We start from the raw sequence: 16,485 nt of genomic DNA on the forward strand, positions 1-16,485 counted from the left end.
TTTTTTTTTTTCATTGGGGAGAGGGAACTGTGCAAACCTACACCTAGTAACCGTGGTTAAAAGTAATATAAATTGGCATCCTCAGTTATAGCTAGAGCATAGCTGCCTCCCTCAGCCTCAGGCCTGGCTAATCTACAGCTAGCCCTTTAGCCCTGAGGCCTGGCTAATCTACAGCTAGCCCTTTAGCCCTGAGGCCTGGCTAATCTACAGCTAGCCCTTTAGCCCTGAGGCCTGGCTAATCTACAGCTAGCCCTTTAGCCCTCAGGCCTGGCTAATCTACAGCTAGCCCTTTAGCCTTGAGGCCTGGCTAATCTACAGCTAGCCCTTTAGCCCTGAGGCCTGGCTAATCTACAGCTAGCCCTTTAGCCCTGAGGCCTGACTAATCTACAGCTAGCCCTTTAGCCCTGAGGCCTGGCTAATCTACAGCTAGCCCTTTAGCCCTGAGGCCTAGCTAATCTACAGCTAGCCCTTTAGCCCTGAGGCCTGGCTAATCTACAGCTAGCCCTTTAGCCCTCAGGCCTGGCTAATCTACAGCTAGCCCTTTAGCCCTCAGGCCTGGCTAATCTACAGCTAGCCCTTTAGCCTTGAGGCCTGGCTAATCTACAGCTAGCCCTTTAGCCTTGAGGCCTGGCTAATCTACAGCTAGCCCTTTAGCCCTGAGGCCTGGCTAATCTACAGCATGCAGCTAAACTAGCTCTGTAGGAGATGCTACTGGAGAAAATAGCCCCAAATGGCACCCTATTCCCTATATAGTGCTCTACTTTTGACCAGAGCCCATATGAGAGGGGCCCTACCTAGAGCTACTGTATTAGGACAGATCTCTCCCTCTGTCTGTGAAAAGGAAAGTCTAGTCGGTAAGCTAGCTGTCACATCGTGTTAACATGTGGCCTATACTCGCTGCAGTAGGGCAGACAAGCTGTGCTCTCTAGGCAGAGGAACACTGACTGCTACCCAGCTACATGACCTTGCACATTCAGAGATGTTTATAAATGTTGTTCCTGTCAAACACGTCTAAAGTAAAGTCTCATAGGCGGCATCCCAGAGGGCACCCTGTTGTTTATGTAGTGCACTATATAGGGAATAGGGTGCCATTTGAGACTTATAATATTGACTGTACAGGAGGAGAAAGTTTATGTAACTTCATATTACTAAAGCTACACTATATATACAAAAGTATGTGGACACCCCTTCAAATTAGTGGATTTGGCTATTTCAGCCACACCCGTTGCTGACAGGTATTTAAAATCGAGCACACAGCCATGCAATCTCCATAGACAAACATTGGCAGTAGAATGGCCTTACTGAAGAGCTCAGTGACTTTCAACATGGCACCATCATAGGATGCCACCTTTCCAACAGTCAGTTTGTAAAATGTCTGCCCTGCTAGAGCTGCCCCGGTCAACTGTAAGTGCTGTTATTGTGAAGTGGAAACGTCTAGGATCAACAACGGCTCAGCCGCGAGGTGGTAGGACACACAAGCTCACAGAACGGGTCCGCCGAGTGCTGAAGCGCGTAACACGTAATGATCGTCTGTCCTCGGTTGCAACACTCACTACCGAGTTCCAAAAATGCCTCTGGAAGCAACGTCAGCATAAGAACCGTTCGTCGGGAGCTTCATGAAATGGGTTTTCATGGCCCGAGCAGCCGCACACAAGCCTAATGCCACGATCACACCCACACCTACAGCGTCATTGCGCAAAATGGTACACAGCATCATCTGGAAATGTGTGCAACAAAAGTTCAACATTCACCCTCTGCTACCATTTCTGTCAAGCCGTCTACTCATACAGTGTACAGCCACACAGAACGCACTGCAGCTGCAACGCAATGCTGCAAGTCAAACACAGCGTTCCATTGGGAATGAATGTACTTTTGGTGTACCAAAATGCAATGACGCTGTCGGTGTGATCGAGGTGTAAGATCACCATGCGCAATACCAAGCGTCGGCTGGAGTGGTGTAAAGCTCGCCGCCATTGGACTCTGGAGCAGTGGAAGCACGTTCTCTGGAGTGATGAATCACGCTTCACCATCTGGCAGGCCGACGGACGAATCTGGGTTTGGCGGATGCCAGGAGAACGCTACCTGCCCCCGTGCACAAAGCGAGGTCCATACAGAAATGGTTTGTCGATCGGTATGGAAGAACTTGACTGGCCTGCACAGAGCCCTGACCTCAACCCCATCGAACACCTTTTGGGAGGAATTGGAACACCGACTGCGAGCCAGGCCTAATCGCCCAAAATCAGCGCCCGACCTCACTAATGCTCTTGTGGCTGAATGGAGGCCAGTCCCAGCAGCAATGTTCAAACATCTAGTGGAAAGCCTTCCCAGAAGAGTGGAGGCTGTTATAGCAGCAAAGGGGGGACCAACTTCATATTAGTGCCCATGATTTTGGAATGAGATATTGGATGAGCAGGTGTCCACATACTTTTGGTCATGTGGTGTATTTCAGGAAGGTGTCTCTTTCTTATTTTGATTTAACCTGTAGTTCATCCGCTCTACATGGGAGGCCTTTTTTCCTTCTTTCCAATATTAACAAAGGTCAACAAGGTATACTACTGTGTGCATGTGCATTTCATGCTGATATAGCTAGTGTATTTTTTATGGTAAAGATTGAGGGCTAGCAGCTATTGAATCATTTACCATATTACTGCAGTCTAGGCACTGGGTCTTTTAATGGACTGTTGAGTGGAGGGAGGCATGTTGACTGTGACAGCTCACGGAAAGAACAGCCTTCCCAGCACAGATTTAGTTTTAATCCCTAATGGCACCCTTTTTCCATATTTACATTTACATTTTAGTCATTTTAGCAGACGCTCTTATCCAGAGCGACTTACAGTTAGTGAGTGCATACATTTTTCATACTGCACATAGTGCAATACATTTGACCAGAGCCCTATGCCCTAGAGAGCACAAACCTATGGGCCCTGGTCAAAGTAGTGCACTGTGTAGGGGATAGGGTGCCATTTGGGACGGACCCTTTCATGTGAAATGCAAGCTGGGATCTGAATATAAGGAGCTGTTTGAGCGTGTGTGAGCATTGAACCTACTGTTCTCCGGAGTACATTCCCATTGTGCCGTTCAAAACCTACCGCCTGACACGATCAAATAAGGAGATCATGATTTTTCTCCTCTGATCTTTCCAGCGTCTCTCAGAACTTCTCAAATTACCCACAAGGTGGCGCAGCGTCCCGCTTCCATTCTTTGGGGAGAGCCCTGTCTGTGTTCCAATCTAAACCAGGTGTGTTCCTCCTCTGTAACCCCTCCAGGTGGAGGAGAACCTGGTGAAGGTGCGTAACGCTGGAACAGAGCAGGACCTGGGCATCCAGTACAAGGCCCTGAAACCAGAGGTGGACAAACTCAACATGATGGCTGCCAAGAGACAGCAGGTATGTACTGGACTGTCTGATTGGGGGGGGGGGTGCTGTCAGGAGACAGCAGGTATGTACTGGACTGTCTGATTGGGGGGGGGTGCTGTCAGGAGACAGCAGTCATGTCTGTACTAAGGGAGGTGTCTGGGGCTGGAGAGGGAGATGACAGTCGGGGTGGGGTGAAGTGCTATGAAGGGTAGGCGATGGTGTGACAGAGAGGGTGGAGAGATGTAGCGAGGGACTGAGAGAAACATGGGAGATGGATGTTAGTAGGTTGCTTAGCTACTGAGACCCTGTTTCCACTACGGGAGATGGAGAGTCTGAGTGACGAAAGAGATTTTCTACTTTTCAATTCACATTACTGTCTTACCTTTCGTCGTGTGGCTGGCAACGCGACATTCTGGGTCCGCAGCTCAGATTGACCGTAACATGCTTCATGATCAAGCAATGTTAGCATATCAATAATGAACTTTTACCCCTCCCATGCTATTATAAAAGTACAGTAACACTATCGTAGTGTCATTCATATTATAACAGGCTACTAGCAAGCTAGCTAAACAAAATAATTTCTGCATCCTCACGTAAACGTCACAGAACAATGAGACGGATATTTCACCTCAAGTATAAATGTGAAGCATCCGCTTGTCGTTTCTACTCGCTACCAAATATGGTAGTGAGAGGAAGCCCGGTGGCCGGCAGTGGGAGAAGATGGAACAAGGTGGATTTTGGCCGACATTCTGCAAACGCTTTTATCCAAAGCGACATACAGTCATGCGTGCATAAAATATTTTTTTTGTGTATGGGTGGTCCCGGGGATCGAACCCACTACCTTGGCGTTACAAGCGCCGTGCTCTACCAGCTGAGCTACAGAGGACCACAAGTTTATTCTGCCTAGTTCTTGGCTGCATTTTAAACGGCGCCCTATTTCTTATATAGTGCACTTTTGACTAGGGCCTATAGTGCACTGTATGGGGAATAGGGTGTCATTGGGGAGGCAGCGGTGCTGTGCTGTCTCCCTGGCTCTTCTATAAAAACCCTAACGCTGGGAGCCAGTAGTACAGAGCTATGCGTTTAGAGCTGTACGGCAGGGCCTATTGGAATGGTATGATGATGACTGTGTGCTGTATCACCACAGGGGAATGACAGACGGGCGGAGAGGAGAATCTAGGTCGCTCAGGCCAAGCGGCTCTCTGTCATGAGGGCGTAACGTGACTTTCTTGAATCTGAATGATCAACTCAGTCTTCTCTTCTCTCTGAGCTCCTTTTCTTTCTGGTCCTGTCTGGTCCGGTCCTGTCTGGTCCGGTCCTGTCTGGTCTGGTCCTGTCTGGTCTGGTCTGGTCCCGTCTGGTCCGGTCCTGTCTGGTCCTGTCTGGTCCTGTCTGTCTGGTCCGGTCTGGTCCTGTCTGGTCCGGTCCTGTCTGGTCTGGTCTGGTCTGGTCCTGTCTGGTCTGGTCCTGTCTGGTCCGGTCCTGTCTGTCTGTCGTAATTTAATGTTTTCAGATAGTGTAATAATACACATTGTCTCTCCCTCTCTGTAGGAGTTGAAGGATGTTCACCATAAGGATCAGATGGCGGCTGCCCGCGGTGTTCTCCAGAGGAACATTCCCATGCTCTACACCGCCTCGCGCGCCTGCCTCCAACACCCGGACGTGGCCGCATACAAGGTCTGTAATGTTTTGTAACTTTGTCCTTTTAGATGTTTGTTTTATCATTATGGCCCCGTAAGTGGTCCTTGAAACTGTTTTAATGTAATGCTTTCAAGAACTATCGTTTGGGATTAAATGATAATACGTTAACTTCAATAGCACATTTCATTACATACAGAATCTCAAAGCACTTCAAAGCCACATCTTGTTGATGTATTTATTATCTTTAGTTGTAAATAACATTGAGTTTAATTCCGTTCTCCAGGCGAACCGGGACCTGATCTACAAGCAGCTTCAGCAAGCTGTCTCCGGCATCTCTAACGCTGCCCAGGCCACCGCCTCAGATGATGCTGCCTTCAACCACCCTGCCGGGGGAGGGGAGCTGGCCTACGCGCTCAACAACTTTGACGTAAGTCTAGTCCCCTACTATAGTGGGGTGTTGGGATGGGTTAAAATAAAACATGTCCCCTACTTTCGTCCCCTCGCTCTCTTTCTTCCCCCTCGCTCTCTTTCTTCCCCCTCGCTCTCTTTCTTCCCCCTCGCTCTCTTTCTTCCCCCTCGCTCTCTTTCTTCCCCCTCGCTCTCTTTCTTCCCCCTCGCTCTCTTTCTTCCCCCTCGCTCTCTTTCTTCCCCCTCGCTCTCTTTCTTCCCCCTCGCTCTCCCTCTGTCTCTGTTTCGTCCCCTCTCTCCCTTTGTAAATATGCCTGTAAAGCTTTAAAGCCGTTGACATGTGTGTTTGATTGAACTCAGTCCAGGAAGCCTTGTAATCCAGGATTGGATCAGATTAATGCTGCCTTTACTGCTGCTGACCCCCAAAAACAAACCTGTAAGATTTGATCTCAGGGTTTCACAGATGGTGGCAAAATCCCAGATTGTTCATTTGGTCGTGAACAGGGCAAAGCCTCAGCTTCGACCCTATCCTTTTGCCAATAGATTATTAAATATTTTGGATTTTAATCTAGAGGAATTTTACTGTTGTCCTAAAATGCAGAGAGGAAATCCCTATAGGCTCCGGTCTAAAGTAGTGCATTATAAGTTAAGGGTCCCATTTAGGACAGACCGTACAGCAGGTGCAGGCTTTTCTCTTGGGTCTGACGCTATGTAGAGAAGAGCTAAAAGGGAGAGTGCCAGAGCGATGTACACCACATGACCAAAAGTATCTGGACACCTGCTCGTCCAACATCTCATTCCAAAATCATGGGCATTAATATGGAGTTTGTCCCCCCCCCCTTTGCTGCTATAACAGCCTCCACTCTTCTGGGAAGGCTTTCCACTAGATGTTGGAACATTGCTGCTGGGACTGGCCTCCATTCAGCCACTGGGAAGGCTTTCTACGCAAATGTGAACTTTTCTCATTCTGTATGCCGTTTGGGCCTGATGGATGTTTCCCCGCCTTGTCATCTGTCCGAATGGCCTGTGCTGCTTGGTACTCACCTGCCACTCTCCTTTCCCTCTCTCTGGATCTGCCAAGGAAAACGTCTCCTTTGCGTCTCCTCCTCCATCCTGTAGTGAAGTAGAAGGGTCCAATCAGCGCTGGTCCCATTTTACAAGTCGTGGACCGAAGGCACTGCCTGCTGTGGGATGTCCAGACCTATCGCCAGGTAGCAGCGGGCGTACGCTATCCTGTTTCTCGTGGGCCTGTGACAGACTCAACTAATTGTGTGAGGGGTGGGAGTGGGTGGAGATCGCCGTTCCCTTCTCCAGCCGTTGTATTGGGCAGTTCAATGGTGAGAAATGTCTCAGTCCCTGGAGCAAAAACGGTGCTATCCAGGAGCACGACTACAGGACATCAATAAGCTGCTCCCAAACATTTTAAACCCAGCATCAGGAAATCGAGTCTATCATAGTTCATGTGGGATTCAATGACATTATGAAGGGCAGCTCAGAACAGCTGAAGAATGACTTTAAAGAACTGATTGGGTCTCTACTTGACACCAACAAACACCCCATAATATCTGGCCCTCTGCCCTCCCTAAATCGTGGCATTGAACGGTTGAGCAGACTTTTAGCCCTCCATAACTGGCTACGAGACTATTGCAGCTCTGTGGGTGTAACATTCATTGACAATTTTGATACCTTCTGGAAACAAAGCTCGTATTATAAGGAGGATGGGATCCACCCAAATAATTTGGGTTCCTGGATCCTTTCACAGCATGATAAGGCAGTGTTGAGACAATAATTTATCAATGACCCAAGCCCAGCTCATTTAATCCCTACCATTGTGTCGCTGAGTTGTCATAATGCTTCAGCAAATGTACATTACATCAGGGGCGTTGGAAGACACAATGTAAGTAACCTAATTTATGTCCCTCTTACTGCCCTGAATGCCTCTGCTGATCCCACAGCTGTTGGATGCAGTAATCATGTGCCTATGAACCAGAGTTATACTGTTAGCACTGAGGCGGTGTGCCCTAGCAGGAAGTCCACTGTGTGCAGCTCACCCTGCACTAACATAAATAACATGAGCACATCTACTGCTGCTAAGCTTCCCAGTAAAGCAATAAAAACAGTCAAGCATCCCAGAAAAGTGCTAAAATAGCCCCCGTTAACATATGTAGCTTAAGAAACAAGGTTCATGAAGTCAATAATTTATAGTAACCGATTACTTCCTGGGGGGGAGGGGGGAGCTGGGAGGTGCGGAGGTGCTGTGTTTGAGCTCAGTCAGAACAGAACGGCTCAGGCTTAGGAAGTACAGTGGCTTGATTAAGTGGCTTGATTACTCTCCACAGCACAGCCAGATGGGATGTGTATAAAAAAAAAAAAGAGACAGAAAGATGAAGAGGACACGTGAGATGAGGAGGAGAGGCGCTGATGGAAGACCAGCAGGTTATTAGCATCATCATAGCAGCAGCACCTCAGATCTTGTTCATCAGTAATTTCCTGGGGACCATGCGGTTTTAGTTTTTTTTTTTCTATTTTAGCTCACAGCGCCTCTGCATTAATTCCAGGCCAGATCCCCCTCTCTGTGCCAAGGTGCCTAATTTCAAGCACCGCCGAAACACACACCCAGAGAGAGCCTTGTTGACATGATGAATTGACACTCAAAAACGGAGGAGGTCAGACGTGACGGGGGGGGGGTGGCGGAGTGTGGGCTAGCTAATAAACCCGGAATTCTAACTTCTGACTAGTTGAATGTTTTAACCAGTGATGAACCCCATCAGTCACTGAGTCACTAGCTAAAGCAGTCAGATTTAAATCCCATCAGTCACTAGCTAAAGCAGTCAGATGTAAATCCCATCAGTCACTAGCTAAAGCAGTCAGATGTAAATCCCATCAGTCACTAGCTAAAGCAGTCAGATGTAAATCCCATCAGTCACTAGCTAAAGCAGTCAGATGTAAATCCCATCAGTCACTAGCTAAAGCAGTCAGATGTAAATCCCATCAGTCACTAGCTAAAGCAGTCAGATGTAAATCCCATCAGTCACTAGCTAAAGCAGTCAGATGTAAATCCCATCAGTCACTAGCTAAAGCAGTCAGATGTAAATCCCATCAGTCACTAGCTAAAGCAGTCAGATGTAAATCCCATCAGTCACTAGCTAAAGCAGTCAGATATAAATCCCATCAGAAACACTCTGTCTAGCTAAAGCAGTTCCCTGATTTGAAACAAACCATAAACCCCTCAGACACAGTCCTAAATGGCACCATGTGAACGTTATCCCTCAAATTCAAATCTGGACCTCTAAGCCAGTTCAACAGCCCCCCTCTAACCAGGGATGGGTTTAGACATGGGACACCTAGTGGATGCAGTTCTAATCAGGGATGGGTTTAGACATGGGACACCCAGTGGATGCAGTTAACAGGTAGAACAGGAAATAAGCAGTGCTTCTGACCTCCCAGGGTAGGGTAGGACACCAAACTCAACTCATTCACCACAGTAGCTGTTTTCTGTTGTTGTCTGCTCCACATCAGGGCTCAGACTTATCTGGCCTCCTCTCTCTATCTACCACCCTGCACCTCTGGGCCTCAAACTAAGATGGCGTCCCAAATGGCACCCACTTTTGACCAGAGCCCTATGTGCCCTGGTCCAAAGGAGTGTACTATCTAGGGACTAGGGTGCCATTTGGGACGCTGTCTAACTATATAAGGTATCCATCGTCTTGGTCTGTGAGGCCTCTGGGTCTTTTGAAAATAATGACAGTTTAGACGTCAAACAGAGGGCCTGTCAGTCTGTCAAATCTGTCTCTCTCCTGTCAGTCTGTCAAATCTGTCTCTCTCCTGTCAGTCTGTCAAATCTGTCTCTCTCCTGTCAGTCTGTCAAATCTGTCTCTCTCCTGTCAGTCTGTCAAATCTGTCTCTCTCCTGCCTGTCTGTCAAATCTGTCTCTCTCCTGTCAGTCTGTCAAATCTGTCTCTCTCCTGTCAGTCTGTCAAATCTGTCTCTCTCCTGTCAGTCTGTCAAATCTGTCTCTCTCCTGTCAGTCTGTCAAATCTGTCTCTCTCCTGCCTGTCTGTCAAATCTGTCTCTCTCCTGTCAGTCTGTCAAATCTGTCTCTCTCCTGTCTGTCTGTCAAATCTGTCTCTCTCCTGTCAGTCTGTCAAATCTGTCTCTCTCCTGTCAGTCTGTCAAATCTGTCTCTCTCCTGTCAGTCTGTCAAATCTGTCTCTCTCCTGTCAGTCTGTCAAATCTGTCTCTCTCCTGCCTGTCTGTCAAATCTGTCTCTCTCCTGTCAGTCTGTCAAATCTGTCTCTCTCCTGCCTGTCTGTCAAATCTGTCTCTCTCCTGTCAGTCTGTCAAATCTGTCTCTCTCCTGTCAGTCTGTCAAATCTGTCTCTCTCCTGTCAGTCTGTCAAATCTGTCTCTCTCCTGCCTGACTGTCAAATCTGTCTCTCTCCTGTCAGTCTGTCAAATCTGTCTCTCTCCTGCCTGTCTGTCAAATCTGTCTCTCTCCTGTCAGTCTGTCAAATCTGTCTCTCTCCTGTCAGTCTGTCAAATCTGTCTCTCTCCTGTCAGTCTGTCAAATCTGTCTCTCTCCTGTCAGTCTGTCAAATCTGTCTCTCTCCTGTCAGTCTGTCAAATCTGTCTCTCTCCTGTCAGTCTGTCAAATCTGTCTCTCTCCTGTCAGTCTGTCAAATCTGTCTCTCTCCTGTCAGTCTGTCAAATCTGTCTCTCTCCTGCCTGACTATATATATCCATCTCTGTCTCTCTCCTGCCTGACTATATATCCATCTCTGTCTCTCTCCTGTCTGACTATATATCCATCTCTGTCTCTCTCCTGCCTGACTATATATATCCATCTCTGTCTCTCTCCTGTCTGACTGTATATCCATCTCTGTCTCTCTCCTGTCTGACTATATATCCATCTCTGTCTCTCTCCTGCCTGACTATATATATCCATCTCTGTCTCTCTCCTGTCTGACTATATATCCATCTCTGTCTCTCTCCTGTCTGACTATATATATCCATCTCTGTCTCTCTCCTGTCTGACTATATATCCATCTCTGTCTCTCTCCTGTCTGACTATATATCCATCTCTGTCTCTCTCCTGTCTGACTATATATCCATCTCTGTCTCTCTCCTGTCTGACTATATATCCATCTCTGTCTCTCTCCTGCCTGACTGTATATCCATCTCTGTCTCTCTCCTGTCTGACTGTATATCCATCTCTGTCTCTCTCCTGCCTGACTATATATCCATCTCTGTCTCTCTCCTGCCTGACTATATATCCATCTCTGTCTCTCTCCTGCCTGACTATATATATCCATCTCTGTCTCTCTCCTGCCTGACTATATATCCATCTCTGTCTCTCTCCTGTCTGACTATATATCCATCTCTGTCTCTCTCCTGTCTGACTATATATCCATCTCTGTCTCTCTCCTGCCTGACTGTATATCCATCTCTGTCTCTCTCCTGTCTGACTGTATATCCATCTCTGTCTCTCTCCTGCCTGACTATATATCCATCTCTGTCTCTCTCCTGCCTGACTATATATCCATCTCTGTCTCTCTCCTGCCTGACTATATATATCCATCTCTGTCTCTCTCCTGCCTGACTATATATCCATCTCTGTCTCTCTCCTGCCTGACTATATATATCCATCTCTGTCTCTCTCCTGTCTGACTATATATCCATCTCTGTCTCTCTCCTGCCTGACTATATATCCATCTCTGTCTCTCTCCTGTCTGACTATATATCCATCTCTGTCTCTCTCCTGTCTGACTATATATCCATCTCTGTCTCTCTCCTGTCTGACTATATATATCCATCTCTGTCTCTCTCCTGCCTGACTATATATCCATCTCTGTCTCTCTCCTGTCTGACTGTATATCCATCTCTGTCTCTCTCCTGTCTGACTATATATCCATCTCTGTCTCTCTCCTGTCTGACTATATATCCATCTCTGTCTCTCTCCTGTCTGACTATATATCCATCTCTGTCTCTCTCCTGCCTGACTGTATATCCATCTCTGTCTCTCTCCTGTCTGACTATATATCCATCTCTGTCTCTCTCCTGCCTGACTATATATCCATCTCTGTCTCTCTCCTGTCTGACTATATATCCATCTCTGTCTCTCTCCTGTCTGACTATATATCCATCTCTGTCTCTCTCCTGTCTGACTGTATATCCATCTCTGTCTCTCTCCTGTCTGACTGTATATCCATCTCTGTCTCTCTCCTGTCTGACTATATATCCATCTCTGTCTCTCTCCTGCCTGACTATATATCCATCTCTGTCTCTCTCCTGCCTGACTATATATCCATCTCTGTCTCTCTCCTGTCTGACTGTATATCCATCTCTGTCTCTCTCCTGTCTGACTATATATCCATCTCTGTCTCTCTCCTGTCTGACTATATATATCCATCTCTGTCTCTCTCCTGCCTGACTATATATCCATCTCTGTCTCTCTCCTGCCTGACTGTATATATCCATCTCTGTCTCTCTCCTGTCTGACTATATATCCATCTCTGTCTCTCTCCTGTCTGACTGTATATCCATCTCTGTCTCTCTCCTGTCTGACTGTATATCCATCTCTGTCTCTCTCCTGTCTGACTATATATCCATCTCTGTCTCTCTCCTGCCTGACTATATATCCATCTCTGTCTCTCTCCTGCCTGACTATATATCCATCTCTGTCTCTCTCCTGTCTGACTATATATCCATCTCTGTCTCTCTCCTGTCTGACTATATATCCATCTCTGTCTCTCTCCTGTCTGACTATATATCCATCTCTGTCTCTCTCCTGTCTGACTATATATCCATCTCTGTCTCTCTCCTGTCTGACTATATATCCATCTCTGTCTCTCTCCTGCCTGACTGTATATCCATCTCTGTCTCTCTCCTGTCTGACTATATATCCATCTCTGTCTCTCTCCTGTCTGACTATATATCCATCTCTGTCTCTCTCCTGTCTGACTATATATCCATCTCTGTCTCTCTCCTGTCTGACTGTATATCCATCTCTGTCTCTCTCCTGTCTGACTATATATCCATCTCTGTCTCTCTCCTGTCTGACTATATATCCATCTCTGTCTCTCTCCTGTCTGACTATATATCCATCTCTGTCTCTCTCCTGTCTGACTGTATATCCATCTCTGTCTCTCTCCTGTCTGACTGTATATCCATCTCTGTCTCTCTCCTGTCTGACTATATATATCCATCTCTGTCTCTCCTCTACCTCACTCTATCGATCTCTCTCCCCCTCGTGCGGCAGGTAGCTTAATGGTTAAGAGCGTTGTGCCAGTACCCGAAAGGTCGCTGGTTCTGATCCCAGAGCCGACTAGGTGAAAAATCTGTCGATGTGCCCTTGAGCAAGGCACTTAACCCTAATTGCTCCTGTAAGTCGCTCTGGATAAGAGCGTCTGCTTAAAGACCTAACATGTAAACATATCTCTCCCCCTCCATCTCGCGCCCCCTCGCACTCTCTGTTTTCTAACTCTCTCCCACCCTCCAACAGAAGCAGATCATCGTGGACCCCCTGGCGTTTAGCGAGGAGCGTTTCCGCCCGTCTCTGGAAGAGCGCTTGGAGAGCATCATCAGTGGTGCTGCCCTCATGGCCGACTCGTCCTGTACCCGTGATGACCGGCGCGAGCGCATCGTGGCCGAGTGCAACTCTGTCCGTCAGGCTCTGCAGGACCTGCTGTCTGAGTACATGGGCAATGTAAGTCTCTTCTCCTTTCTGCTACTAACCCACTATATGGACAGGTAGGTGCCTCATCTCTCTCTCTCGCTCTCTCCTTTCTGCTACTAACCCACTATATGGACAGGTAAGTGCCTCATCTCTCTCTCTCTCTCCTTTCTGCTACTAACCCACTATATGGACAGGTAGGTGCCTCATCTCTCTCTCCCTCTCTCCATCTTCTCTATCCCTCTCAGTCCTCTACCGATCTCTCCCCTCGAGGCAATGTAAGTCTCATCACATTCACACACAGTTGCTCTTTTGCCTCTCCGCTATCTCTCAATTTAATTTAAGGTTTTTATTGACATGGGAAACGTATGTTTACATTGCCAAAGCAAGTGAAATAGATCATTAAAAAAAAGGTGAAATAAGCAAAATAAATGTTTTACAGTAAACATTACACTCAGAAGTTCCAAAGGAATAGACAATTCAAATGTAATTATGTCTATATACAGTGTTATAATTATGTGGCAGTAGTTAAAGTACAAAAGGGAAAATAAAGAAACATGGGTTCTTCACTGGTTGCCCTTTTCTTGTGGCAACAGGTCACACATCTTGCTGCTGTGATGGCACACTGTGGTATTTGAGCACTGAGTCTGTACATAGTCAAAGCTTTCCTTAAGTTTGGGTCAGTCACAGTGGTCAGGGATTCTGACACTGTGTACTCTCTGTTTAGGGCCAAATAGCATTCTAGTTTGCTCTGTTTTATTTGTTAATTCTTTCCAATATGTCAAGTCATTATCTTTTTGTTTTCTCATGATTTGGTTGGGTCTAATTGTGTTGCTATCCTGGGGCTCTGTGGGGTCTGTTTGTGTTTGTGAACAGAGCCCCAGGACCAGCTTGCTTAGGGGACTCTTCTCCAAATTCATCTCACTGTAGGTGATGGCTTTGTTATGGAAGGTTTGGGAATCGCTTCCTTTTAGGTGGTTGTAGAATTGAACGGCTCTTTTCTGGATTTTGATAATTAGCGGGTATCGGCCTAATTCTGCTCTGCATGCATTATTTGGTGTTTTACGTTGTGCGCAGTAACCCTGGATTGTAAACTGTCATGGTCAAAACATGTTGAGGGATCCCTAATAAATACAAATGCTATACCTGACGCAGACAGGTGATCTGAAAAACCATGGAATCAGAATCAATTCTCATTTTTTAGACAGACAACCTCCACCAGCATTCTGGGACCCATCCTTCCAGAACCCTTGGATTACCAGCCAGTCCTTTCTCAACTCTTCTACCCCCTAACCGGCTAAAGACGCAACCCAGCATAAATCCACTAAACAATGTTGATTTCACAGAGACAATGTTTTTCTCTAAGCAACCACTAAGTTAACCCAATCTAGATTGATTACAAGGCTAGGACAAATTGTGGATTTATCGTTCTGGGAGAATAATGAGGTCTATTGAATGATTAATAGATTTCAGGAGGCAAATTATTGTGAGACTAAGAAACTATTGTTCACTAATCGCTTGATAAATGCTTCTATGCATTTGTGTAGGAGGATGAGGAAAGGAGTCTGTCTGTGACTGGCCTGAGTAACAGGAGGAGGAGTGTAAAAAATAACTTTCTGTGAAGAGGGAGAGTTTGATAGAGGGGGATGGGGAGGAGACCTGGGATAGAGGGGGATGGGGAGGAGACCTGGGATAGAGGGGGATGGGGAGGAGACCTGGGATAGAGGGGGATGGGGAGGAGACCTGGGATAGAGGGGGATGGGGAGGAGACCTGGGATAGAGGGGGATGGGGAGGAGACCTGGGATAGAGGGGGATGGGGAGGAGACCTGGGATAGAGGGGGATGGGGAGGAGACCTGGGGATGGGGAGGAGACCTGGGGATGGGGAGGAGACCTGGGGATGGGGAGGAGACCTGGGGGATGGGGAGGAGACCTGGGGATGGGGAGGAGACCTGGGGATGGGGAGGAGACCTGGGATAGAGGGGGATGGGGAGGAGACCTGGGATAGAGGGGGATGGGGAGGAGACCTGGGATAGGGGATGGGGAGGAGACCTGGGATAGAGGGGGATGGGGAGGAGACCTGGGGAAGGGGGAGGAGACCTGGGATAGAGGGGGATGGGGAGGAGACCTGGGTTAGAGGGGGACGGGGAGGAGACCTGGGATAGAGGGGGATGGGGAGGAGACCTGGGTTAGAGGGGGACGGGGAGGAGACCTGGGATAGAGGGGGATGGGGAGGAGACCTGGGTTAGAGGGGGGACGGGGAGGAGACCTGGGATAGAGGGGGATGGGGAGGGAGACCTGGGTTAGAGGGGGAGGAGACCTGGGTTAGAGGGGGATGGGGAGGAGACCTGGGTTAGAGGGGGATGGGGAGGAGACCTGGGATAGAGGGGGATGGGGAGGAGACCTGGGATAGAGGGGGAGGAGACCTGGGATAGAGGGGGATGGGGAGGAGACCTGGGATAGAGGGGGGATGGGGAGGAGACCTGGGATAGAGGGGGATGGGGAGGAGACCTGGGATAGAGGGGGATGGGGAGGAGACCTGGGATAGAGGGGGATGGGGAGGAGACCCAGGTTAGAGGGGGGCGGGGAGGAGACCCAGGTTCAAACTCAGTCTGAGCAAGATAACACACCTACCTGCCATGTCCATGAAGAGGAGAAGATATGGAGAGGTGTGATGAGTCAGAACAGAGGGGGAGAGAAACGTTGTGGCACCTGACCACACGACTGAACAGTAGTCCAGGTGTGACAACTAGGGCCTGTAGGACCTGCCTTGTTGATAGTGCTGTTAAGGCAGAGCAGCGCTTTATTATGGACAGACTTCTCCCCATCTTAGCTACTGTTGTATCAATATGTTTTGACCATGACAGTCTACAATCCAGGGTTACTCCAAGCAGTTTAGTCTCCACATTATTAATTACAAGATTTAGTTGAGGTTTAGTGAATGATTTTGTCCCAAATACAATGCTTTTAGTTTTAGAAATATTTAGGACTAACTTATTCCTTGCCACCCACTTGGAAACTAACTGCAGCTCTTTAAGTGTTGCTGTCATTTCAGTCGCTGTAGTAGGTGACGTGTATAGTGTTGAGTCATCCGCACACATAGACACACTGGCTTTACTCAAAGCCAGTGGCATGTCATTAGTAAAGATTGAAAAAAGTAGCTGCCCTGGGGAATTCCTGATTCTACCTGGATTTTGTTGGAGAGGCTTCCATTAAAGAACAAAGCCATAAAGTGTCAAGCCATAACACACGTTTTTCCAGAAGTAGACTGATTGATAATGTAAAAAATCTGCACTGAAGTCTAACAAAACAGCGTTGTCTAGACCAGAGTAAGTGAGCGGAGTTGAGCGGTCGGGAAAGCCCACTCCTCGCTCACGATCGGTCCGCCACGTGTTGAGCGGTCGGGAAG

General features: G+C 47.8%; 1 protein-coding gene across 3 annotated transcripts in view; it reads left to right on the top strand.

The window, feature by feature from the left end:
• Positions 1 to 16,485, top strand: part of LOC121587436 (catenin alpha-1) — a 215,167-nt gene that overhangs the window by 46,707 nt on the left and 151,975 nt on the right. For all 3 annotated transcript variants that reach the window (XM_041904344.2, XM_041904326.2, XM_041904336.2), the window contains exons 5-8: positions 3,267 to 3,386; positions 4,908 to 5,033; positions 5,281 to 5,424; positions 12,907 to 13,110. In XM_041904344.2, coding sequence (XP_041760278.2) covers positions 3,267 to 3,386; positions 4,908 to 5,033; positions 5,281 to 5,424; positions 12,907 to 13,110 — 594 coding nt within the window. The remainder of the gene's footprint in view (positions 1 to 3,266; positions 3,387 to 4,907; positions 5,034 to 5,280; positions 5,425 to 12,906; positions 13,111 to 16,485) is intronic.

Source organism: Coregonus clupeaformis, chromosome 2 (genome assembly GCF_020615455.1).
Source record: "Coregonus clupeaformis isolate EN_2021a chromosome 2, ASM2061545v1, whole genome shotgun sequence".
NCBI classification, from domain to species: domain Eukaryota; kingdom Metazoa; phylum Chordata; class Actinopteri; order Salmoniformes; family Salmonidae; genus Coregonus; species Coregonus clupeaformis.